Source organism: Myzus persicae, unplaced genomic scaffold (assembly GCF_001856785.1).
Source record: "Myzus persicae strain clone G006 unplaced genomic scaffold, MPER_G0061.0, whole genome shotgun sequence".
Taxonomy (NCBI): Eukaryota; Metazoa; Arthropoda; class Insecta; order Hemiptera; family Aphididae; genus Myzus; species Myzus persicae.
The window spans coordinates 239704-267170 of NW_019103557.1; the positions used below are offsets into that span (position 1 = coordinate 239704).

The following is a 27467-nucleotide window of genomic DNA, read 5'->3' on the forward strand; positions in this document are numbered from 1 at the left end:
TGTGGGGGATCTCTTCTATCGTCTTCGGGCGAGCAGTGTTATATTTTTCGTATCTGTGCACGCGATTTCTAGGTTTTCTTTTCAGATTTCGCTCTCCGGACTCGGCCCAGCCGTCCGCTCCCTATCGAGGCCTCTGATGTACTCGGACTGTAAACGATTTTTTCTGTCAACTTTTACCTGAATTATTTACTCGGTGCCGATGACGTTTGACACGTCGTCGAGTAAATATTATTATTTTCATAGCACCAGCTATTATTATTTCGAAACTGCGACGTCTTTAGTATTTTACTTTTCTCACTGACAGCAACTTATTTATCGTTATAATTTGTAATGGAGCAATTAGGGGGAAACGAGACTTAGAACTCCGGGTACATGCCAAGTCCCCCAAATTCAAAATTAAGTTTTTGGTACTAAGCAAAGTTCATTTTTAGAAAATATGAAAAGATCTTCCTCGCCCCCCTCCCCCCAAATGATATTTTTGAGTAATTGAACCATTTGAACCCGAGGGGCTATCTGAATCCAAGACATTCCATATTTGATAGTACTTATCACTGATCGATAACAGATAGCACCTGTCATATTTTAATTTTAATTTTTGTTCTTTAGTTCACAGTTGCCACTATCATCTATCCTCAGGAAAATATGCATATATTACTCTATGCGTCTATCGTAGTATCGTAGCCTGTAAATATTAGGTAATATGTTTTGTGTTATTCGTTATAATAGAATAATATGTATTGTATATTAATATTTTGGATGGAGCTCTAAGCTTCCGTCTGAATTTTAAATGTTCCTTCTTAACTTCTCAAGTTGTAATTGTATATAGTTCTAAGGCGAAAAAAGTTAAATAATAGTACTCGATTATTTTACTCGTTGAATTTATGGGTTAATGTAAGAGATAATAGTCATTTAAATCATATTAAGAATTGTATGTGTTGCACTAATTCAAATAAAAGGTAAATAATTATACAATAATCATACATCAAAATATAAAATTGTCGCTTAGATGTATTACCATTTTTTTTTTATGTTCTCAGTTTCTCCACCATTATATTTCAAAAATCGAATTACTTTTAGGTTAACATAAATTAAATTGTTTTTACATTTAATAACTTATCATGTTTGCAATAATGAGTGGAGTTTTCAATTTTAATTAAAACCCAAAGGCTAAAAGTAATGATCTTCAAATTTAAATTAAGTGATAATTTTAAAAAGGCGGATTTAATACAATACATAATGTTAAGTAATTCGGTAACCTTATTCTGATAATGATGTATACGAAGATATTGAAACTAACTTTAAATTTTTGAATTATTCATCAGATTTTTACATTCAAAATAAAAACTGTTGAATAATAAAATCACACATTGCTCATTTTATTAAAATAAAACAGTAAAATGTCTTCAATTTCAACAAAAAAAAAAATTATAAGATAACTTAATTATTTATTTTAAGTTATAATTAATTAAGAGCCGTTATTACAATGTCCGGTGAAAGTTAACGGACACTTGACAGTAGGAAATAAGAATCCTGCAGTTACTAATATCTGTTATCATCCGGTTAATGTTAACCGACACTTAAGCAGACATTTTAAGAACAGCCTTTAAATTTTAATGTATTATATTATATTTGTAATCATGATATTTTTATATTTTTATAAAATTAAAAAATTAACATATTTTATAATATATTTATTAGTTGAAATATTTACTGTGCCAAACATCAACAAAAAAAGTATGAAAACTATAGATATCTACTCAATGAACTAAGATTAATTTTTTTCACAAAACAATAGTTATATCCTTGTAGTGGCCTACCTATGAATTGGTAATAGTCAAAATATCCAAATTTAGAAAAACGTTTTTATAAACAGTCACAAACTTTTTAAAGTATTATTATTGTAAATTGAATAATTCAATGTTGAATATTCTATTTTGTAATAAAATTTAGAAATAGCAATGGCATAAAGAAATCCTGATTTTCCTCCTGCTATCATTATATTTCCTTACAGATATGTTATAATTTAATTTTTTTTTTTTTTGATCAATGATGGTCCAATTAGTGCTGTGCAATTTTTGATTCGTCAGCTACATTTTCAAATCAAATTTTTGTTATTTATGTCCCAATTATTGGATGTTTGTATACAACTGGTTAATCTATGAGCTGAGTTTGGTGAGCTTTGATAATATTAAAAAATGTTTTTTTATTATTTGTTTTCAACAAAAAGTGAATATAGATAAACAATTTATTATAATTATGTTATACTACTATCCTTATTAATATATAAATGTAATGAGTTATATATTTTGATTTGGAATTTTGACCTAAATTCCTACGAGGTAGGTAAGTAGTTATTATTCAGAAAAATTGTGTTTTGGAATTATTTTAATCTTAAACCTTATTACATATTTATATAATTGGTATTTTTTATACTAATTTCATTTTAACATAACATTCTGACCACCTTAAATGTAAATCAATTCAACAAATTTTGAGTTGAAAACATTAAATAATAAAATGTTCATTGTTTCAGTACCCATGGTATTGTATATTAAGTAAAAATTCAGTTTTCAAATTAAACAAACAAAATTTGCATTTGAGTATTTGATAATAATTTCAATAACACAATGTACTCTTGGAAAATACATTATTTTACAATTTTCTTGAAATTTTCAATCTCATAAAATGTTGATAATTTAGACATATCATAGTTTAATACTTGTCAATATTATACTAAAACTTTTTAAACAAATAAATAGGCATTTAACAATCAACAAGTTATTTTGGATTACACAAATTTTAATTTTCCTGTTAATAGCCTATCAACAACATTATTCACTATATGCGGAAAAAATGACAAGACATTTTTCATATTTGATCCTAAAATGAATATTGACAAATTAAATTACCAATGTTCTTACTTAAAATGTATTCTGGAAAGCCTCTTTTTATCTGTGATATATGTCTCCAGCTTATATGTATGGAATTCACAACATTCTAGGTAATTTCATAATTTATTTATTCATAAACAATAAGTCAATAAATACCAAGTATGAGTAATATTCTGATTTTATAAATCTATTTGGTTACTAATTACTTGTTTTCTGTTCTTGTACTAAGAGATCATCCGTCAACTATAAAGAAAAGATTTCTTAGTGTATCATTCATGCTAATATTTTCACCATTATATACATGGTATTTCATTAACGACAAAACTAAAGTAAGACATACTTATTATAACATTATTTTTATTTTCTTAAAAATTTAAATAAATATTTTTAGGTACCTATTTGGTATTGGTTGGGTTTGAAATGGGATGGAATATTTATGTCTGCTGCTTCTTCACTTTTTTTAACATGTATATTATTCCTGGGTTCAATATGTTTAATTTGTTGTAAAAACATTCAATTAAAAAACATCTTTAGTAAGTTTTAAAAAGCTTACCTAGTAATATGATATACCTAACACAATTTAATAATTTAAAATTTATTATTCTCAGGTATTGAAAATATAAAATCAAAGTTAACGGATTTGATTTGGCTCAGAAATTATGTGGTGGCGCCAATATCTGAAGAATTTACCTTTAGAGCTTGCATTATACCTCTGTTACTTCAATGTTTCGAGCCAATGACCACTATTTTCATCTGTCCCATATTTTTTGGAGCAGGTAATGGAACTGTTTAATTAATATGGCTACAAATCTAATCTGTACTCTTATTTTACATCTTATTTAGCTCATTTTAATCAATGGATAGAAAGAATGCGAGCGGGTGTACCATGTTTAGATGCTTTTATTTTGTCAGGTATCTATTTAAATTCTTATAAACATTTTATTGTTTTAATCTCTATTGTCAAATCTCACGCAAGGACTATGTACTTGGATATAACTACTAACTAATGTTGAAATATTCTGAAGAAGGGTTACTTACAACTTAAAACCCTGTGTCCGCGGAAACAGGGTACACTTTATCACTCATTACTCATTAGTCATTACTCAATATCCTATAAATAATTTTGGTTTCTGTTTCCGTGGACATGCAGTGTACTCTACATAGCAAGGGAATATTTTGTAATCAGTTTTTCTGCATGACTCCCAGCTATTTAAACTGTTCCTCTACGTCAAGAATACACAAGACCAATTTGATCTCTCGCTAGACAGAGTATAATTATATTATAACAATTTATATTGATAATACATAAGATAATGTTTTGTTTTGAAAATTATCATTAAATATTTATTTCATAATTATTAGTATTTGCTGCTTTAGTGTTTCAGTTTATGTATACTACAATATTTGGGGCATATTCAGCACTGCTATTTATCTCCACTGGAAACGTTTTAGGACCAATCATGGCTCATAAATTTTGCAATCACATGGGATTTCCTGACTTCCGAGAAATGTTTCAATTTCAAGAGCCAAAACGTAGCTGTTTACTAGTTCTTTCATTAGTCGGGTTAATATTGTGGTGCATATTGATTAAATATACAACTGACCCAGGGATATATTCTAACCAAATGAATTGGACTGAAATTAACCAATGTAATACAATAAACTCGAGCAATAACATTTTGTAAAATTGTAAATACAAAAAACCTTTATTTACAAACACACAAAAAGAGAATATTATGTACAACATTATAACATTTTAATAAAATTGTTTAGCTCAAAAATGTAATATAAATGCTTCTATTTAAATTGAAGCAATAAAACACAACAAAAATGTTAAATTAAAAATAAAAAACTGGATTATAGAAGTTGTTAAGATTTTTTCATAAAAAACACAAAATATTTATTAATGTTGTTTTTAAAGAAATGTCATATATAAGAAAAAACAGTAAATAAGAAAAAAATTGCATGTGATATCACAAAAAGTAGTTAAACAGTAGGTATATGAAAAAAATGTGTTACGGTGAACACTGAATAGAAAATACTTAACAAATATTTTCAGTACTCAGGAATATACTTGTATACTAATCAACAATTTAACAAATAAGAACATATTATTATGCAAATTTGAATAGAAAATAACGTATTATCAACTTTAAATTATACATCATAATGGTAACAAATTTTTTTTTGAAATAATAACAATAATTTATTAGGTTGCTTTTTAAAATACAAGTCTGTTGTGATATTTAAATTTACAATAAACATTATTATTTTCTACTTTATTCAAAAATTTACAATTTTTTTTTTTACTTATTTCTACCTATAGGTTAAAATGGTTTGAGCCATTTAATTAAAATCCAAAAATAATTATTTGAATTATATTAAGGAATCAATTGTACTTGGGTCAGTAGACTAAATCACAGATTGAAAACATTAATCCCATTACTGAGTTGATCAGTATACAGATCACCACTTTGAGTAACGCAAATTCTTATTTAAGATCAGTACAGAATTCAAGAGTCCAATTTACTAGTCAATGAAATATTACTCGTGATATTTTCACAACTGTGGAACTTGCATACTATTTAAGTCGCCTGAAAAATATAAATATAACATTAAAATAATAAATTATTCTAACAAAATATAAATAACAAACATTTTGGTAACAACAGATATTAGACTGACTTGCATCTTGAAATCTTCTTCCAGCTTCTTCTTTCTCATTACCATCGAAATACCAAAGAGTAATTGCATACCTAAACCAAATAAATAAATAAATTGATTAAACTCTGATTGCATACTTTAGAAGAAAAAGTAGATGCAGTGTGATTCCTTTTAAAGGTAACGCTGAATAATTCTGTCCAGTGACATCGGATTAATATGCGGTTTTCGGAAGGGTATAGAGAATACATAAATACACATTTATTGATGATTTTTACATTTTTAGATCTTTCCGTGTTCGCATGCACAATACAACTTACATTTTTTTTAATGGCAACCTGTGTTTTTAACACCAAATTTTTTTAAGTCGATTTGGTCTTTTTTTACCATAGCTCTAAAATCAAAATTGACTAAATGGCCACGAGTCAAAATTTCGATCAAAATTATTGAATTTTTCAACAATCATACTAGAATTTTATGAATTTTTTTGTATCCGTAGGTTTGCAGATATTATTAAATCATTTAACCATTTTAATAATTTGCAAACCTACTGATACAAAAAAATTTATAAAATTCTTGTATGATTGTTGAAAAATTCAATAATTTTGATCGAAACTTTGACTCGTTGCCATTTAGTCAATTTTGATTTTAGAGCTATGGTAAAAAAGACCAAATCGACTTAAAAAAATTTGGTCAATCCGAATTTGGTATTAAAAACACCGGTTGCCATTTAAAAAAAATGCAAGTTGTATTGCGCATGCGCACACTGAAAGATCTAAAAATGTAAAAATCATCAATAAATGTGTATTTATGTATTCCTTATCCTTTTCCGAAAACCGCATATTAATCCGATGTCACTGGACAGAATTATTTAGTGTTACCTTTAAAAGGAATCACACTGTATATATATGCAAAACCCACCTAGTTTTAAAAGCTGGTTGAACTTCATGAGGATTTCTTCGGTCAGACCAAAAGAATAATATACGATCAAATAATGGTTCTATATCAGCTACTTGATCACTCCAACCTTCCGGAAATATTCTTAGCAAGCCACCATTTTCCTATAAAGCAAATTAATTCAATAATTTTATTATTTAGAATTATTAAATCATAGCTTATTAGAATTTATATTTTTAAAATTATTAAACCATGTTAGTGACCAATTTTATGTAAACACAAATAGAATAATTTTGAATACTGTTATACAGAATATTAATTCCATGAATCAATTTTTCGGCGTTAAAGAATAGAGATATTTTAGTAAGTTTATCAATGTAATGTTTCTGTATAATCTTAATTGTACGGTAAAAATGCTATTAAATGTTATAAGAAATTAAATATAATAATAAATCAGAAACATGAGAACATTAATTTATTTACGTTTACTGATAATATAACAAGAAATTCAAATAATTTACCTATAGAGCTAATTTTTATTCATTTATATAATCATTATAAAACTACATAAAAAAAAACAATCAATAATAATAATACAACTAATTTCATAATCCAGACTAAACATAAATATTGGATGTCTACTAATATTTAACTTGAGAGCTTACTTTAATATCCCAGTCTTTATTTAAATAGTATATCGCAGTAATGCATCGGCCATCTTTGTTTGGATTATCTACATGCTTCACATAATGAGATCCATGTCCTGGATAACAAGCGACCATAGCCTAAAATAAATTTATGTAATTTAACTAGATATAAAAGTTAATACTAAAAACCTATACCTAAATAAAGTAAGACCCAAGTATAGCTAATTATTCACTGCATATAGCTGTTTATTTGAAATCCTATGGTGTTCAGGGTTCAGCCCGTTTAATTTTAACAAAAAATTGAGAATGACAAGAAAAAAATCAACAGCATTGTAATAGTAAAAGATATACAAAACAAATAATATTTATTTGGTAATATAAGTCATTAGGGGTAAGTAGTATAGTATATGCGGGAAACCAGAGATGTTATAGCCTTGACCCTGATCCGCTAAAATGAAACTGAAAAGAGACTACATTTGTAAATCTGAGTAAAATATCTCAAACAAGTATGTATGAAATACAAGAGTAAACAGGCCAATTGGCCCACAAACTAATGGTTCAATATTTAATACATCAATTCACAGGGCTGGCTTCAGCTCTTTCCGTACCAAGTGCAAGGTTTATTTTGGAGCTCGTTTACTCTCAAATTCAAATTTAGATACCCCTTTTGATTTTGGTGACCTGTGCCTCCAAGTATGTCGATCCTGCATATTCATAATCTTATTAGAAAAATATTTCATAGATAATCGTTATGTACCTATGCATTTAAAATGATTGTAGCTATTATTTAGAAAAAAGAAATAACCTTTTTAATAAATAGTGACAGATAATTAAATTCACCTGGTTAAATTTAAGTTATAAGACTAAATAAATATTTAGTGTCATATTTAGGTAATATAATTTAGAATATTTTAGATTTAGTAATGTTAGCAAATACAAGGAAATAGTCAAATAAATAGAACCACAATTAGAATTATTTAATAACTATTATGTCATCTTAGCACATATTTGTAATTGTTGTAATTAATTTGTTAAAAGGATGTGTAGAAATGGGTACAGATAGCTATAAAATGTTATAAACATGTTGAAGTCTTAGTTTTAATCAAAAGTTATTTTTATGCAGGCATATTTTATTGAAATTAGGTGATAGTAATAACTACTTATGCTGCCACCATAAGTTTAAAAATGGCATGTCACTCGAGAAATTTTTTTTGGAAAAACAAGTTTTTACTTTTTAAGTTGTTACTTAGTATTGGTATGAGCTATTTTACTATTTTATTAAATATTAATACCTGAATAAAGTTATTTGGGTTTTATTCCAGTAGTCAGTACTCTGTAGTTTAGAATATTTGAAAGCTACATATTATAAAATATTAAATTTATAAAATTATTATTTTTTCTATAGACTAAACTAAATAAAAATGCCATATAAATGCTTATGATTAAGACAATTTTGCTTAATTTAGTTATTTTACCATGCATTTACCTAGTACTCGTGAATTTTTCAACAACTTAGATACAGCATATGTTGCAGAAACATAATAATCTTCTAGCTTACTCGGGGCAGTATGGCTCAATAAGTTTGTTGTATGACTATTTAATTTTACCAATGTTTATTGTATACATAAATGCCCTAACAATATCCTATACATTCTACGTAAAGCTAGGTCTAGACTAACAATACATTATTTATTTTGTACATCAATTTCTTGAATATAATTAATTTTTCTTAAGAGGATGCTACATGGACATTTGTTATCTCCATCTTACATATGCGTAACTTAACAAATGTTGTAGTCTGCAGATCATGTTTAACTAAGTTAGTTTAAAAATTAAAGTTAAATCATCTCTAATACAATTTAAAGGTAAGATATTATTACAGTGGGGTATTTCATAGGCTTTTTATTATACTTTAATTTTAGAAGGAGATATGTGTTTTAAAATTATAAATTACTTGTACATTTTAAAATACTCATAACTCGCTTAAAAATAAAAAATAATAAAAAGCCTATGAGAGACCTTAGATAATAACCTTATTCTCAAATTTTATAAGAGGTTAATTCACTCTAGTTTTTAAACAAACGTGATCTGCTGAGCATACAATTTGCTATGTTTCGCACTTGTGAGATGGAGACATCAAATGTCAGCAAAGCGTTCTCTTAACAACTTACTTTGGTCCTGCCATTAATGGTATAGTTTCCAAGTTTACCATTGTCATTCATTTTGTTTGATCCCATAACTACGGCATCAACATCACTTATAAGCTGTCCAATTTGTTTGCAACAATCTTCACGACCATCAACCCAAATGATCTGATCACCTCTTATAGTTTTGAGATTATTACTTGCTTTATTTCGAACCAATTGACCATCCTTGAACACTCCCATGTTATATAAATTCAAAACTTCATCAAGTACAGTCATACCACGTTGATAACCTAGGAAGTTATCTAACACACACACTCCATACAGATCCATGTCGCGTATAATGTTGCGACATAGATCAACATAGTCACTGCGCTGGGACATTGGTACATTGGTATTTTGAACACTGTGGCTGGCTCTTCTGTTTCGATTTCGTCCCATTACAAGGACATATTCTGGGAAAGAAATACAATGCAACCATTAATACATTCATACAACATTCATCGAAGTAAACTCGACCAGTACCTTCTGGTGTCCTGGCATACCTACCTCACATGATGGTGTGAATGATTGAACTTAGTGCGTTTTATTTTTACTCGATTGTGTAGTGGCTATTGATAATTTCGTGTCAGTTCACAATTGATGTTCGTAGCTATGCACTTAGATCGAGATGATGGCCGCGCAGGTGTAGATCCGCAAGAGAAATACCGCTCACACACCGGAACTCGGAAGATCTGACGACGGACGAACTCTTTTTATGGTACTATAAATGATTACCACCCGGAAACGGAAAATAAAAACTAAAAACCACCGATTCACGCACTACCAAATTTCTTTTAACACACGCACAAGAGCGCGCGCAATCAAAGAGAGACGGATACACACAAGCACACGGGCGAAGTGCGAGATCGTAGTTCGTACTTCGTACACACGTTGACACACAGACCCGATCGAATGAAAAACACACGAATATCGCGACTAGAGACGGATCACGGACGAACCACGAACACAAACTGCACGTACGCACTACGGCACGTACTACCTACATAGTACATAATATTAAAATAGTAATAATAAATAATAATAGTAATAATAATAATAATAGCACTTATCACGAAAGCGCACTATCTACGGAGAGATAACACCGGCGGTGTCAGCGAATGGAAGAAGCTGCCCGAATGCGGGTCTCGCCGGTATGTGGTCACACCGCAGTCCACGGTACACGGGGGGTACTATCACAGCAGCTATAGATACAATATGGTTGAGGGACAATTCATGATTTTTAAGAAGAAAAAAAAATAGACATCCATGAAAAGTTCTTGGGCCTAGATACTTGTGCCTTTTACTCAGTAAAAGTTCGATGCTTTCAAACACCACCTAGCGCATTCTAGTTTTGTAGTTCAAAAGTATTAATTTATATACATTGAACAGTTGAACATTTAAATGTAAAAGAATGAAAAAAGTAAAAATCAAATATGACTTAAATAATATTATATTAATTATAATAGTTTTTAAATTAACTGACAGGTTACAATAGTATTCAAACAAAATAATTAAATCATATTTTACTATTATTAGTATAACTTTATGTACCTAGTCAACAATTTAAAAAGATTTTTTTAAATTTATTTTGTTGATTTGTTGAATATGTGAGCACAAATACGTAAAAGCCGCCGAATATCTGTGATGCATTTACAATTATAGCACCCCACGTTTTAGAGACATATGCTAAAATCATATAGGTACGTACTATACTACTATATGAATGGACCCATGTCCCAATAACTTGAAGCACATATTAGCGGCAAGCGACAAGTCTCTAAATGAAATGCTTAATATGCAAAAGCGCGAAGAGAAATGTCGCATATATATTATATTTAAATTTGATATATTGTAAAAATCAAAATCAATTAGTGACCAACAGTTAAATAAACCATAGTTCTGTCCATTCATTCCAGTTAGAGAGAGAATCGTCACTTATATTATGTGCTTCAAAACGTTTACACTGATGAGATGGATATGACTCCGTACATAGTATATGCCCTAGTTAAATAAGTCATAAGAAGATTAGTTGAGTTCACCAATGGTCAGTTGAAGCTATGGACGCTATGGTAATAATAGAGATAGTGGAGTAGTGGACTATCATCACTGGTCTTGAGCTTTACAATGATATTTTCCTACTAACTACGAAGGTATTCGATATAGTGTAAACACAACAATGCAAGAAAATATTTAAATATTACCATCTAAAAATCAATAAAAATAATCTCTTAAATCTTATTATTCTTTAATGAATTAATTATCCTGAATAGTTTATTCGGTATAAGAATCTGGACATTGTAGACGGTAGTATTTAATGTGTGCTCCTGGAGCACTGCTCCTACTGTATAAGATATTTATATGTTACTGCGAATGTCCGCAATTGGTGAGTGCTGGCAGTCTTCGGTTAATGTCGTCATACACTAAAGTCATTGGTGAATGTTAGCATATTGATTAAATTTGTACTATTTGTAAACATTTTCTAGCAAATGTCGACATTTAAATACCGATATTGGTGAATGTTGGTAATACCGATATTATTTATTCTGATCTCATCTAATATTCTAGTACCTAGCTATTAACTAATATACAACTATGCAACGATACAAGGTATTGTACAAGCTGATAATTTCGATAAAATGTTTTATTATCTTACCCTGCGACTTATTAGTTATTATATCTGGATAACTTCCATGCTATATGCTGCCTCGTTAACATTTTGTATGATATTGTCATTTTAGTCATTATAGTGTTATCGTAGTATAATGATTTGCACAATAACCAAAACATTTTTTTTTAATGGAAAACATACGTGAAGTATTTTATAATAAATTTAATAATTTGGTATCTAAAAAATTAGCTACCAAAAATGGCGTTATAAATCAATTATACCTACACCAGAAACCAGTTTTCAGTATGTAAAGAAAATTTAATATCAATCACTGATGTACTAATGGATAAACAAATTTCCTTAAAGCAAGCTTCTGCGTCAAATTCATCAACCGATGGGCAAGGGTATACACGATGTAATTGCAAAACAAAGTGCCCCACAAAAAAGTGTGGTTGTAGAAATGTTGGCATTTAATACAGTTCAAAATGTCATGACTCATGACAAACTGTCATGTTTCAATACGTAGAACAATTTTCGTCGTTTTTTTAAAATAATAATTTTTGTATGGCAAAATAATCATCATTTAAATTAATAATACAGGTATAATATTGTTCAATAATATAATTATTATAATTAATAAAAGTAATTGTTAATATTTATAACTAAACATATCATTTATATTTTATATTATTGTCTATAGTATTATACTATAATATTATGTGCGAATAGGTAACCTATATCAACATTAACCAAAACCGTGTTGTGTATGTCAACATTGACCGAAATTCTAATGTAAATGTCAACATTCACTAGTACATGTCTGTAATATTTTAATTTTTTAACATTCACCAATTTAGTAGTTGTATGTGGACACTGGACATTCACTAGGTGATTGTCATAGCACTCACCAATTGCGGACATTCACAGTAACATATCCATGCTTATTAAAGTGGGCGCCCACGTTCCCCTTCCAATTTTATACTTCATTATTTAACCTGATTTTTTGTATAATTTTTTTAAGCTCTGATCATTCGGTGCTTGTATAATCTTTCTTAAGTTAATTAATTACAGTCAATAATTAACTCGTTGTGATCAGATGTACTTGTATTGACAGGTAGTGTGAACAGAATATCAGATTTATGTGCCTACTGTACTTATCATATTATATCTTTACTCCGTTCACCGAAAGAATATGGTTATTTCAAGCATACTCACTCTAAAAAGTGTGAACTTGGGTGATTGCTGAGCGATACGATCCGTTTTGGATTGTGCGCAACCACTTTCTGACACAAGCAGAGTATACTTGCAATGTAGCTATGGGTAATATTGAACTTATTAGTAATGTACCTATATTGCCTATATAATTCGCCGGGCAACACATTTTGTTGTGCGAAAAATGCTTAATACTATTAATAATATTATAATATTAAACTCTGGACTCGGTAGGTAAATTTTTTAAATTTTTTTATTTTCGTCAGCTACTTATGTATAGTTCTTTAATAAGCTAATTATTGTGAATAGTTTTGTAGGCACTCCGAATCTGGAGAGTATAGACCAAGGTCTTCAGCATTTTTAACTACTATATTATAATTTTATCAGATTTAATCTGAATTGATTTTTACACAGATACATATTTTGAATTTTGATAACCTGGTGCCCTCTGAATAATTATTCTTTAATGATCTAATTGAGAACAGCTTTTTCGGTTCAAGAATCTGGGTATTATAGGTTGCAGTCTTTAATGTATGTTCCCACTGAATAATTTTTTTTTTAAATGTTTTGCTTCTTAAAATGTATTTGCCTGTGGACACTCATGTTTCTATTCCATTTTGCTTTCATTATTTGAACTATGACTTTTTTTCATTTTGCCGAGCAACACATTTTGTTTGTGCAAAAAATTAAAAAAATTATTTTATTGTTATTAATTAATAATTATTATTAATATGGTAGCTGGTAAGTTGAATTAATATTATTCTTTAATAACCATTGATTCTGGAAAAATATTAAATAAACCTATGTAATATTGGGCTGTTGAGGAACCGAATTAAATGATAAAAGTTATTCTTTATGTTAATATACAATTATGTCCAAATTTGAACTTAAAATGTCTCTAAAAAATAACTGCATTTATACATATATTAGACTTTTTAGTTACGGAAAACCTGCTTAAATGGAACCTTGTTTTAAATTTTCAGTCCTTAGCTATAAAAATTGAAAATTGTATACATTTTTAACTAGAAAATTGTTTTTAATTTTCAATTTGATAAATATTGTCAACATTTGAACTTTAAACGCTTACAAAAAAAATCGTGCTTATATATTTTAAATATTTTTCAACTGCTATTGTAACAAGTTATCAAGAGTCTAGTATTAAAGTTGCATGCTTTTTAACCCAAAAAATAAAATTGTTTTGATATTTATAGAAAAAACAATGAAAAAAAAGGAAAATTGAAAATGTCCATCAACAGCTTAGAACGAGTCAAAATATTTTGAAAATTTTATCAAGTATATGAATTGATAAAATAAACATTTAATGTCAATTTCAAGTGTCTATAGTAATTCGTTTTTGAATTACAACAAAATAAGAAAATCGCTACAAGAGAAATCGAGCGAATATCCAATGTTGTAAAAATTTTGCTTCTGAGCTTATAAAAATGTAATTTCAATTTCCGGCAGAAATTTTTTTTTGATAAAGGTAGGCAAACTTATAATCAATCTTGTATCAAATTTTTAAATCTTTGATATAAAAAAAAAATTGTATGTATTTATCTACTAATTTTGTCAAAATTCTAAGTTCAAACGCTCTTAAAAATTATTGTGGGTTTATGCTTAACTTTTTTTTAAGTTACACCAACAAAAACTTAAGAAGAATCTGGTATAACATTTACAAGTTTTTTGTGAAAAAAAATATTTAGTTTTAAAAATACTAGCCTTTCATACTCATTCGCCCTAACGGTATTTTTTAGCCGATAAAACAGTAAAAACTCGCCCCAACAGTATGTGTCTGATAGGCCAATAGTTTATTATTCAATTACACAGAATAGATAAAACAATATTTTCATATATTCTGTAATTATAGTACTATAGTATAATACCTAATAATTGTACATTTGTACGTAATATTTTTTTTATTGAACTTAAGGGCCGGCGACTAAGGCCATTAGCTGTTGTAGGGATTATGACTGTGGTGGGGGTCAGATTGGTACGGTAGGTTGTTTTTACGATTGTTACGGTTATGGTAGGTAGCAAACACGTGTATGTCGTATGTGTCATGTGTGGCAAGGTTTTTAACTACTATGAACCCGGGTGGTCACCCATCCGGAAGCTAGTTGCTGTGGCCAATATTTACTTCTAGTCGCATTCCTCAACTGGCAGCAGCCAACGCGCCACGCCAAACCACCAAACATAATAATATACCTATCATGATTCATGGTGTTCCTATGCATTTAATATTTATAGATTACCCATGGTTATTATATCAGAATCAACATTAAACAATAGATTCTTGGAATGCGAACAATTATTATTAAAACAATTCAAGAGGGAACTATCCCACATTTATTTTGATGCCATAACAGGAAACCACACATACCTCCTTGATGTATTATAGGTACTATAGGTATATATACACCAACACATCGAACGCAACATGCCTAGACATATACGTAAACGTGTTATGATTAAACTTCAAAGAAATAATTCAATTGACACTCAAACAATATTATTATCTCTAGCTACGCTATTTAGTCATAATACTCACAATAATCTATACCTACGAGTTTATATAAGCACCTACCGTAGTATCGCCTAATCCACTACATTTAATGTAGAGTTCACGCAGTAACAGTACAACACAGTTTTAAAAACACGATTCATATAATGTACCATACATTTATTATTTATTGGCTATTACTTGTGATCACGATAACGGCTACTTTCGATAAAAAATGTCACATCAAACTGTTCAAAGATTCTTCTAGTAAAAACAACAATAACATCAACAAACATGGACCCAAAGAACCTTGTGGTGGTCACAGCATCAATTCAAATAGTCGTCAGATGAAAAATTATCCAAAAGTAATTACTAATTATTAGTTACCTAATTGTACATTCTTATATTCACAAAATGTCATGCCCTGTAATAATGTACCATAATATTATACATCAAATCACTTATTATATACTTTATAAAAACTATCGAATAGATAGGCTACTGACTTCCAGCACCGGATGAGTCATTATACCTATAGGATAAAGCCCCATTTATCTTCGGTGGAATAGATGCCCTTTTTTTCGTATGCTATATTCCTCTGAATAACCACTGAATAACGAAATAGAAAAAAATATTATGTTATAAGTATTAACTAAAGTTAGGTTAAGTTAGGCTAAGTTATTGAATGGAATAGACTATATAAATTTATGTAATTTGTTTTCAACCATTTTTTTTATTTTTTGAGTTCGTCCACCGCTATACATATTTATATATGTTTCGCTAGTCGTTATACAGTTTTAAAATTTTCTAGTTACCATCATACAAATTTGAGCCAAGTATAAAAAGGTTTTTAAAATATACGAGAGGAAATACTCTGTGACTATACTCAAACAGATTTCCTCAGCGACTGTATAGCATCAAAGATAATCTTTCATTAGAGAAGGCTATAAGAAGGCTCCCCACTACATCATTATATTATCATATTTATAAAACAATCCTTCGTGGTTTTTGTGTGCGACAGCTAGGTTAATATGATATATTATCCTCTTCTCAAAATTGTTGCCGGAATTGGCATCGCAAGGCGCAAGACAGTGGTCTTACTTCCAAGTTCCAACCACGATTAAACCTTAGGTAGGTATAAGCCTCTTATGCTGACCATAGTATGATACCGCTATTATCACCACTAGTGAAAATTCCAACCTATATGGTAATCAATTTACTTGAGGATCAAACAAATAAAATTGAGCACGCTTCATGGTACGTTTTAAATCTTGTGTGGTTGCATTACATAGCGATTTAGTTAAATACTGTAGTTACTGAACCCGCTCAAAATATATTGTTACCACTGCGGTAATGGGGGGAGCCGGGGAGGGTTGCGTAAGGGGACGAGAAGCTCCCCTACTATTCGTTTTACTTGGACAGGGGGACAGAACAAACTTATGCCCGAAAAAATCTTTTTTTAAATGTGTAGGTATTTTAATTGTGAATGATATAACCTAGAGAATTTTACAATTTGTATTATAAAAAACATTAACTCGTAATCTTATCAATGATTTAGAGTGCCTAGTACCTATTATTTATAACATGATTACTTTGATATTCTTATTACAATAATTTGTTTAGATTATATAACGCTTGCTATTATCCTAATGCACAGATTTGTACAATAAACTATTGTATTTTAAAATATCTGTGGACTAGTATTGACAATGCGTCTGAACCAAGAATCAAAATACTATAACTGATAAATTATCAGTGATAATTTTTTTTTTTTATTTCTTACTGAAATGTGTAAGTGTCGTTACATTGCTATCAAAACGGAAATTACCTATAATAATATATAAAAAAAATGTCTTTTTGAGAGATTAGATGTATGAAAAGTAATTGGGAAAATTTCTAAAAAATGTGTGACTATAAATTCACAGTTTCTCATATGTTACATTGTGAATTCAATAAAGTTAGGTAATTTATAGTATAGGTAAGTTGAAATGTAGTATTCAATATTTAAAGGGATAGGGGGGAAAAGCCTCCAACGGGTCTATGTTGAATAATGTTGTACTAGGAACACAGTTTTTAGATCGTTGAATTGAACTTCCCCACTTCATTTTTCCCAATTTGAGCACTGAAGGTACCTACAAACGTTTCCACAAAAAATGAAATAGGTACTCATGACAATCCACATTTCACTAATTTCTTGTATGTCCATTGTCCACCATTAATCTAGGTAACCTGCCATCGCCTTTTTTTCCCACCTAGGTCGTTATCAATTATTGGTTTTATCAAATTAAAAGCAAATGTACATCTGTAAGGCTCCTGAAGTACCTACCTATTAATATATGGTCTAACCTATTGATGAAAACACTTTTCATAATAATGGTACTGTAGGTACTCGGTATATTTACTAATAATTTATGTACTTATTTTATACATTTATTTTTTCGTAACCCCCTCCATGGAGAAATCCTGACCACGGGCCTTAAACATTGACTTATAAAGAACCTATAATTCAGTATTTCAGTCTGTGACCCAAACAGGTCATTTATAGTGGTGAGTGATGATAGCGTTGGACAATATAAAAATGGATTTCTATTCAATTTAAAAATATTTCCATGTTCTATATAGTTTATAATATGCGAGTTTTAGAAAAACTACGTAAGAGATCTATAGAAATATGGAGATTACAAAACTTAAATGATTTTGATTGTAAAACAAATGTCCAAAAAAACGAAAGAAGATAGTTAATCTACTCAGCTGTCTCAGCTCAAAAATATTGAACTTACATTTTCTGATTGTATGAAATTACCACACTTTACCATAGTAAATGACAAACATGAAGCAACTAACAAATGATAATAGTCCACATTTCATTTAAATACTTTTAATTGTCTTTTATTATTACCTCTGTTACCTATGTCCTACTGCCCTGTACTAAAATTGATTGTCTTGATGTTGTAGATACCATTAGACATTATAATGGAATTAAACCAGGTTAAAAGTGTCTCGGAATTATTTTGGAAGTTTATGCCACACATTGATATTCATGAAGTATTGAAGTATGAAACTAATGATGGTCAAAGTAAGATGTACTATTAATTGTGTTGATACAGTAGAAATACATTATAATATCAGATATGACTAAAAATATTAATGGATGGATAAAAAAAAGTACATTTTACAAAACCGTTTAGAGTGTTTAGACAGTATTTTATTATTGAACATTTTTATATACCCATTATTCTAATATTTGTTATCTTAATTTCATTTTATATTCCAAAGATTCAACGATTATTCCAAAAGCTGCAACTTGCACCACAGAAAATCGAACAGTAAGCCTGAGAGATGATGATAACCCAAATTTATACTTTTCACCACCCTGTACACGAGTGAAGCGATGTGGTGGTTGTTGTGGTAGCAGTTTGGTTTCCTGCCAACCAACCGAAGTAGAGATGCTCAATTTTGAAGAAAGTTAAAATGTTCTTAGCATTAAATGAATATAATATCATATTTGTTTTGTATTAATTTTATATATCTTAAATTTGTTAACCACAGGTCACCGTTTTAGAATATAACAAAACATTCACTTTCAAAGAAAAGAAAATTATTACTGTAGAGCAACATGTGAAATGTAAATGTGATTGTATTATTAAAGAGAAAGTATGTTTTTTAATAATAAATAAAAATATATAAGAAACAACAAGTGAAAATATTCAATACCTTTATTTCCATAGGACTGCAAGTCATCGCAAATGTATGATGCTAGAGAATGTCAATGTGTTTGTAATGATTCAGGTGAAGAATGCGACGAAGAAAAAAAGATGTGGGATTCAGACACTTGTTCATGTCGATGTTTCAAATTGGATGAATGTACAACAGGTGAACAATTCGATTACAATACATGCAGGTGAGATATTTAACAATCACTAAATAACTATACATTTGAATATTTCATAGTATATCAGTGTAGATATCAATAATTGGGCTACTTACAATTTACAAATATTATTAATGAATTTAATCTATTTTTATCAATATATAGAAAGTACTATCTCCCAAAATAAAATATTTTGTATAATTTGCACCAAAAATACTAATATAATTTGTATTTTACAGATGTGAACCAATATAGACGAAGACACTATTGGAATTTCTTCTTACAATTTATACACCTGCCTATATAACCATGAACTTTATGAAGACTTTACTCATAGAAGTTATCTAAATTAATATACAAGAATAAATTATCATTACTTAAATATATACTTAATCCAGCGGCTCTTAACCTGTGGTCCGCGGCCCCCTGGGGGTCCGCAACAGTCATGTCGGGGGTCCGCGGCAGCCTTACCACCTAACATAAGTTAATACGTAACATGAGTACATTATTACAAAAAAAGGTATTTGACAAAAAATTGGTAGAGGGCGTCCGGGATTTCTAAAAATATTTCATCGGGGGTCCATGTTCTACAAAAGGTTAAGAACCTCTGATTTAATCAATAATTCTGTAAAATAAATTTATCTCATAATATTTATTACATTGTAATATTGCTAAAAAATAAATAGTTTTCATAAGTTGTAAACAACTGTTAAAATAGCATGATATAGTTACAATTATTATATGCCACTTGGATGAGTAAGTACAAAACAGACTTAAATAAATTTAATTTGATTTTAAAAAGGCTCCTAGATTCATTATTAAAATTTGCAATAAAAATAATTTGTGTCTAGAAATCAGCAAGGGTAGTAAGGTAAGTACAATATAGTATATGACTATATATAAAATTACAAATGGGCCCATCTGGATTGACCTCAAAATAAAAACTGACCTGTGTTAACCTCTAAACAATGTCTACTGGTTGGTATGTTATCAAAAAAAAATGTACACATTAAAATCATAAACCTTATACCTACTTAATATAAGGCTCTCCAGGATGTTTAAATTCACAGTGGTAAAATTCTTAGAGCTGCGCAGGTGTGTCTTATAAGGCTGTAGGCACACCTGAGGCTAGATATTTTTTTAGTAGGTACCAGGTACTTGGATAAATAGAGTCAATAACTCAATTTTTCTGGAAAATCAGATATTTTTGTATCAATTTGAACATAAAAATTGCCGTGCTGGTGCTGTATCTGCTTAGTATGTCTTTTTTTATTTTTAAGGGAGTGGATGGTCAGAAATATAAAAGCTACACCTGGAACAGAAGGCTGGGCAAGCTTATGGTAGTATTACATTATTCTGTGGTAGTATTTTGTATAAATACATTACATTAATAAAATAAGTATAAGCTCTTATCTTTGTATCAAATTTAAGATTCAATATAAAATTTTGTCATCGAACATGAACATTAAGAATTGGATGCTGATATTAGACCATTAAAGGCTTGTACAGTTAAATTAATAAATTCAGAGTGAATCTTTATGCCCTTAAGTAAAAATGCAAAATCAATACATTTTATATGAATAAAGCTGAAGCGTGTTGTTGTACACTATGTTTTTATTTAACTATTTAAAATTGTATTGTTCTCAATAATACAATTGTTGGTAGTTCGTAATAAGTTTTGTCCAAAAACTTAACACCTAAATATATTATTCCTAACATCTTATTTTAAGTGAGTATTAACAAGTGCAAACATTAAACAGAAACATAAAATTACCTGTTTTTAACAATAAGTTAATTGAGCAAAGGATCTTTAACTTTCTACAAAAAAAAACAACAATATCCTAATTATTAGGCTCTAAAATAAATTATTTTTAAAAATTAATTTATTAAAATATATAATTTAGGTACCTGTTATGTATACTATAGCAGTTTGATATATATTGTATATATGAGCCATTTGGGAAGACAAAAAGACACTAAATATTGTCTAAAAATGATAAAAATATTATAAATATCAATTATAATCAGGGTAGGTATGACAAACATGGTACCAAAATCAGCAGCTGTTAACATTGATAAATATTTAGGATTGTGATTGTGTATGGTACCTTCAAGTTTTAATTTTTATGTACACCCATTACCTGCTCACCTACTATACATTATAAGATTTAATCAAATATAAAATAACATCAAGACTCTTTCAATCTTCATTTTTATCATTGATTTCAAAGATATTACTTATTAGAGTCAAAATGTTTACATTTGAATATCCATTCTTGTAGTTATCAACGTAAAAATTAAATAGATCTATCTTATAATCTACTGTAACTTCAATGATCATATTATCAAGATGCGGGATTATATCTACCACGTACAATTTGTCTCTTGTTTATAAAATACTCTCGAAATTGAGGCAAAATTTTCAGGGTTTATTAACTAAAAAAGAAGACTTATTAAAATTCTTACTTTTAAAAAAGTCATCCTATCCAACATGTAATTATTGTACCAACTACAGTTAGTAATGATAATAAGTATTAGTGATCACGTTTAATTCATTATAAGAATTTAGTATGGTACGTGGGAATATAAACCTAAGCATGACTATTACACAATGTTATATGGATTAATCATAAATACCATGACAAGGTGTAATATTAGTATCATTAAAATAAAATGCAGCATATTTAATGGTTATAACTTACAAATTTTGTTTTTAAAAAAATGGATGCAGGTATGACACTTTGTTCATGATATTTAGTATAAACCCAACTCAAATTATAAAGCAACAAAGTTACAAACTTGAATAACATTCATGTATTAATTTGTATAGATGATATATAGCAAATATGTGTCATGCTGATGTTCTCAATTATCAATTGTAAAGAAAAACACAAGTTTAACATTTAAATTAAAAAGATTTGGTTTTATTGATCTACGCAAAATTCTTTTTCTTCAAAATCTCTAACAAAGTGTCCAATTCTTGTGTGTCATCTCCGAAATGTTTGACAACCACGCATGAACATCCTACCACTTTCCTGGCTTGACCGTTGTTGTCGTACTTACACAGACCGCTCCATTCCCCTAAAGTTTTGTTGCTGTCTACTTCAATCAGAGGGGTACTGTTCTCGGCACACAATCCAGTCACTAATTTCTTGTACATGGCTTCCTCGCAGTTGTTGGCCAAGACGCATAGTACTCCTGTGCAAAAAATCAAAAACGTGAAAATTACAATAAAATAGGTCCACCAAATACTTTAACATTTACCAAGTTTCTTCTCCAGAGCCTTGGTACCCTCATGTATTCCGTGTAAAAGGCTGCCGTTAACCTGAGCATTTTTTAACACTTCTTTCAAAAGGTTGTACATTTCTCCGTGTTCACCAACCTCTACGGCATCTTCAACGTCAGACATTTTGAACTAGTGTATTGATATAGCAATAAATTTAATAAAAATTAGCAAACACTTGCTAAATTGGTTGAATTAAAAATGAGAATTTCTTCAAAAGAAGCGTAAAGTGAACACGTTTTCGAGAAGGAGAGAAAAACTAATTGATATTGTTGAGGTTAAGTTGTTTGCATTCTGTTTATTTCGGCAATCAGTGCATGCAACTAACTTTTGAACACACGGTAATTTCATCGAACCATAGATTTTATTATCTATTGCCACGATTTAAGAAATTGTAACAGCTGTTGTATAAAAGATAATGATATCACACTAGAATAAATACTAAAAAATAATAATATTACATTATATTATTATCAATTATCATAGAACAATATTTAAATATTATTGTGATAATATGATGTATACGTGAATGGTAATTATAATTTATATCAATTCTCTACATTATTATTGGGTGCAGATCATAGACGTACGAAAGGTATTTAAATAATTTCGCGTGATAACAATTATAAATATAATATTAGTTATTACTTATTGGGTGACTAATATTATCATTAATGTTATTCTAAAACTGTGTGTACGTATTTTTTTTAGCAACACTAACACGGTAGACTCAAATACGCAATTGCGAACTTCGTGTCAACAAAAACAAATAAAAGAACATTATACAAACATTAAATGAACATTTGTGTACATTTTTATTTCAATTGTGTGTTATGACAAATTAATACGTGTCCGTATTGTTCCACAAATTATAAACTATGGAATCTGTTACTACAAGGGTGAACGATGAGAGACGAAAAAGGGTAAATTATTATCCAATAATCCAATATATTGTATAACTACTTTAGGCTTTAATTACTATTAACAGTTACTTTCAAATATTGTAATATTTGTTATTTGCTAATTACTTTTAGCTAATTGGACTATATATTATTTTCATTCAATTTTCAACCTTTCCATTTATTTTATATTGCTTCATACCTATTGATTCTAGCAGAGGCGGTTTGAATGTATTGTACTTAGTGGTGCAAGGCATTATAAAGACACCCCCCCCCCCTCCCTAAATAACAAATAAATATATAGGTATACTTTAAATTGTTTCATATAGATACCTAATTTTTCACCAACTTCAGTCATAGATTACATATACTAGTAATTTTAATCTATGCTTCAGTTTAGTTGTTTACCTACACTTTAAATATTATCTGTACACAATGATTGTATAGGAATTTTTTTACTTACCTTTTTATTAATAAAATAGTAAAACTAAAACTTATACATACATTGTATTTAGTAATGAATCAAATAAAAATAAAATGTATGTACCTACTACTCTTTTATTTATATTGAAACTTTGATTACTTAAAAATATTAATATATATATTTATTTATTTTTATTGCAGGTTTTTATTTATAAGTTTGATGAATGAAAGTTAATTATAAATTATTTTTATTTATAATTTACTATGAGTAACTCTGAAAACCCCAACCATCCACCCACCCACCCAAAATATATTGGTGGTGCAGTGCACTAAAAACAGTATACTCAAACCGACTCTGGATTTAAGTAATTTCAAGATTAAACTCAATATTATTTAGTGGGTTCAGATGTTCAAAAGAACAATAACAATTCAGTATTAAAATAAAAATAAATGTTTTTTGTATATTTAACGTAATCCAAATTTATGATGGAAGTCTGTATTTTCTAATGTATGTAAATTTAGTATGAAATTCGTGAAGATAATCTGGAAATTAAATAGGCTAAACACAAGTGAAAAAAACGCACCAATACGTTTGGTTCTTATCATTAAGGTACATGACTCATTAACCCAGTGTGGGATAAAGACTAAAGAGAGATAATTTTAAACCAGTTTAGCTTAAGACACTTCTGGGATATATATTTCATTTCTTTTACACAAATTAGATTAAAGTCTGAATTTATTAGGTTATGTTATTTAGGTATTGATTAAAATGTATAATTTTAGTCTACTTAATATTAGTACATACTAAATATGTTCAAACACTACAATGGTAGAAATATAATATATTAATTTGCTCACTTTATACTTTAAACTTAATATTATAATAGATACTATTTAACTTGGTTAATTCAAAGTCTGTGTGTCATTGACAAAACCAATGTTTAAGTGTCTATGCCCTATGGCAGGGGTGGCCAACTTTGATAGACCTGCGATCGACCTCCGAGTTTTTCTAGGTGGTCGCGATCGACCAAAAAAAAAAACAAGGTTGTCAATAAACAAAAAATATATTATATGAACAGGCGTGTTACACTTTCTAAATCTAATTTTTATATTCGTGGGATATACAAAGATACACAAATTGTTCAAAAATTTAAGAAAATGCGAAAGGGTGTGCGATCGACTTAAATTCATCTCGCGATCGACTGGTTGGCCACCCCTGTCCTATGGTACTTATTCTCATTCCCCTACAATACTTTATAAGTCATAATCTAATATAGTAAATAATAACTGATTGTCTTTTGCATCAAGGTCTTCATATTAATATTGTTTATACACCATGTACGCATGTTGAATTTAAAAAAAAAAAATGTTCATTTATGTACATCTATGTGCTTATTATACTTGATGCCATTTTACAAATTAACAAAAATAATAATTACCCACAGAATACCTATAAAATATATTTAATTGGTTTAGGTACTACTACATTATAGCTTAGGAAGATATAAAATAATATAAATATTATATATAATGAAACAGTTTTTATCTATATAAAGTGTTTATATAATGTTAACTGAAATGATGTTATATCTGTTATAACTAATTTATAACTATAGTAATCTAAATTTATTATCAATGTTCATTATTACATTCATTGCTTAAAACCATAAATTTAGATAATATAGATGTTATAAAATGTATTCTATTCGGCATCATTAAAAAATAAAACTAACAATACTTATAATTTTTATCATATTAATATTAAATTAATTTAAATTTAAAACAATAATCATATTTTGCAGGTGTATGTTGGTGATTTACCCAAAGACTTCTTACGCCTAGACTTGGTTTCATTAGATGATTCTACTAATAGATTGCAACAAGAAGCTGCAGACCAGCAAGCTGCTATGGCTCTACAACAATCATTATCTTGTGTGCAAGGAGACCGTGATAGAAATAGATTAAATATTACAATAGTACAAGCACGGCTTGTCAAAAACTATGGATTAGCCCGAATGGATCCATATGTACGGCTTAGAATTGGACATTGTGTATATGAAACTCAAACAGATCCTAATGGTGGTAAAACCCCTAAGTGGCATAAAACTGTTCAAACGTAATTCAAATTAGTACTAATTTATTTTGAATGTATTAAAAAAGATTACAAATTTTTAGACTTCCACAAGAAGATGTCAATCAAATTCATGTAGAAATATTTGATGAATGTTCTTTCAAAATGGATGAACTTATTGCTTGGACAACAATACCAATTCCTAATCAAATTTTTAAAGGGGCCACAATTGAACAGTGGTACAATCTAACTGGTAAACAAGGACCAAATAATGAAGGAACTATAAATATAATTATGAGTTTTGGAGTAAGTACTAATTTTTTTTTACGAGAATTAATTTCTGTAGTTACTTAATATTATATTAACTATATATCCTTGTTGACTTTAAGACTCCACCTAGTTTGGGCTTAACAAGTTCAGTTATGATGCTACCTCAAATGCCAAAATTCAGCAACTCAAGTGCCGCTTTAACTCCCATTTACATTCAACCTTCAGCACCACAAGTGCCAACTCTTAATGCAGAAGACTTGAAACAAGTAAATTAATTATATAATTAAAATAAATTAAATATTAAATTTTATTTTTCTTTCATAGATTCAAGACATGTTCCCAAATATGGATAAAGAAACAGTTAAAACTGTTTTTGAAGCAAACAATGGTAACAAAGATCTTACCGTTAATTCTTTACTTCAATTGGTCGACTAAATGTTTGTTAAACAGTTAAACTTTTACATAAATACATAATATTATATTAGTGCCATGTCAGCATTTTGGCAACATAATTAAATAATGCCCGATAATTATCTACTGTGGGTTCTAGCCCTAATCACTTCTCACTTGCTTTATTTAATAAATCAAATGTAAATCAGTTGACACTTATTGAATTATATTACAAAAATAATATTGTATCTAGTCCGTATTAGTAGTAAACAAGTAATTAAAAGTTATTTGGTCAAATTGTCCACAATTCATTAATAATATGTGAACTGAAATCCCGAAAACATAATAACAAAATTATTATTAATCTTTTGTAGTTGATAAATATATTGATTCAGGATTGTTTTGCAGTTATTAATAAATAATATTAATATTTTGTCATTTTATTTTGTTCTGTTATTGCTATTTTAATGTTTATGATGATATTATGTACATGTTTATCTTTATTTTAATAACACATAATTTGTTTAATCAATTTATTAAAACTTACGCATTCCTAATTTGTAAATCAAAATATTTATGTATTTAAGAAGATAAAATAGATATATGATAATTTGATTGTTCTGTTGCTTTCTAACATATTATATACTATACATTTTTA

General features: G+C 28.7%; 5 protein-coding genes across 11 annotated transcripts; 3 read left to right on the forward strand and 2 right to left on the reverse strand.

Moving 5' to 3' along the window:
• Window positions 1-551: 551 nt before the first annotated feature.
• LOC111034769 (CAAX prenyl protease 2) lies at window positions 552-4756 on the forward strand. 5 transcript variants are annotated; one of them, XM_022316126.1, is made up of 8 exons: window positions 560-956; window positions 2063-2172; window positions 2819-3001; window positions 3121-3220; window positions 3283-3424; window positions 3500-3667; window positions 3735-3803; window positions 4269-4756. In XM_022316126.1, the coding sequence occupies exons 3-8, from the start codon at window positions 2886-2888 to the stop codon at window positions 4574-4576; spliced, it is 903 nt and encodes a 300-aa protein (XP_022171818.1). In that variant the 5' UTR covers window positions 560-956; window positions 2063-2172; window positions 2819-2885; the 3' UTR covers window positions 4577-4756. The 5 variants fall into 5 exon arrangements, with proteins under 5 accessions (XP_022171817.1, XP_022171821.1, XP_022171820.1 ...); XM_022316127.1 differs by having other exon boundaries at window positions 560-695; XM_022316125.1 differs by lacking the exon at window positions 2063-2172 and having other exon boundaries at window positions 552-956.
• A 577-nt stretch (window positions 4757-5333) lies between these two features.
• On the reverse strand, window positions 5334-10312 carry LOC111034770 (egl nine homolog 1). Of its 2 annotated transcripts, none has more exons than XM_022316131.1 (6): window positions 9790-10312; window positions 9268-9695; window positions 7115-7234; window positions 6474-6613; window positions 5577-5647; window positions 5334-5485 (listed from the first exon to the last, which is right to left on the reverse strand). In XM_022316131.1, the coding sequence occupies exons 2-6, from the start codon at window positions 9679-9681 to the stop codon at window positions 5451-5453; spliced, it is 780 nt and encodes a 259-aa protein (XP_022171823.1). In that variant the 5' UTR covers window positions 9682-9695; window positions 9790-10312; the 3' UTR covers window positions 5334-5450. The 2 variants fall into 2 exon arrangements, with proteins under 2 accessions (XP_022171823.1, XP_022171822.1); XM_022316130.1 differs by having other exon boundaries at window positions 5370-5485; window positions 5548-5647.
• A 5337-nt stretch (window positions 10313-15649) lies between these two features.
• On the forward strand, window positions 15650-19970 carry LOC111034759 (vascular endothelial growth factor A-like). The gene is made up of 6 exons (XM_022316113.1): window positions 15650-15967; window positions 18558-18678; window positions 18879-19063; window positions 19152-19256; window positions 19331-19503; window positions 19713-19970. The coding sequence occupies exons 1-6, from the start codon at window positions 15770-15772 to the stop codon at window positions 19726-19728; spliced, it is 798 nt and encodes a 265-aa protein (XP_022171805.1). The 5' UTR covers window positions 15650-15769; the 3' UTR covers window positions 19729-19970.
• Window positions 19971-22374: 2404 nt separating this feature from the next.
• Window positions 22375-23028, reverse strand: LOC111034760 (40S ribosomal protein S12-like). Its single transcript, XM_022316114.1, has 2 exons — window positions 22738-23028; window positions 22375-22671 (listed from the first exon to the last, which is right to left on the reverse strand). The coding sequence occupies exons 1-2, from the start codon at window positions 22880-22882 to the stop codon at window positions 22406-22408; spliced, it is 411 nt and encodes a 136-aa protein (XP_022171806.1). The 5' UTR covers window positions 22883-23028; the 3' UTR covers window positions 22375-22405.
• Window positions 23029-23241: 213 nt separating this feature from the next.
• On the forward strand, window positions 23242-27430 carry LOC111034758 (toll-interacting protein-like). Of its 2 annotated transcripts, XM_022316111.1 has the most exons (6): window positions 23242-23351; window positions 23468-23679; window positions 25881-26194; window positions 26254-26455; window positions 26539-26685; window positions 26744-27430. In XM_022316111.1, exons 2-6 carry the CDS (start codon window positions 23635-23637, stop codon window positions 26852-26854), a joined length of 819 nt encoding a protein of 272 aa, XP_022171803.1. In that variant the 5' UTR covers window positions 23242-23351; window positions 23468-23634; the 3' UTR covers window positions 26855-27430. The 2 variants fall into 2 exon arrangements, with proteins under 2 accessions (XP_022171803.1, XP_022171802.1); XM_022316110.1 differs by lacking the exon at window positions 23468-23679 and having other exon boundaries at window positions 23271-23351.
• The last annotated feature ends 37 nt before the right edge of the window (window positions 27431-27467 follow it).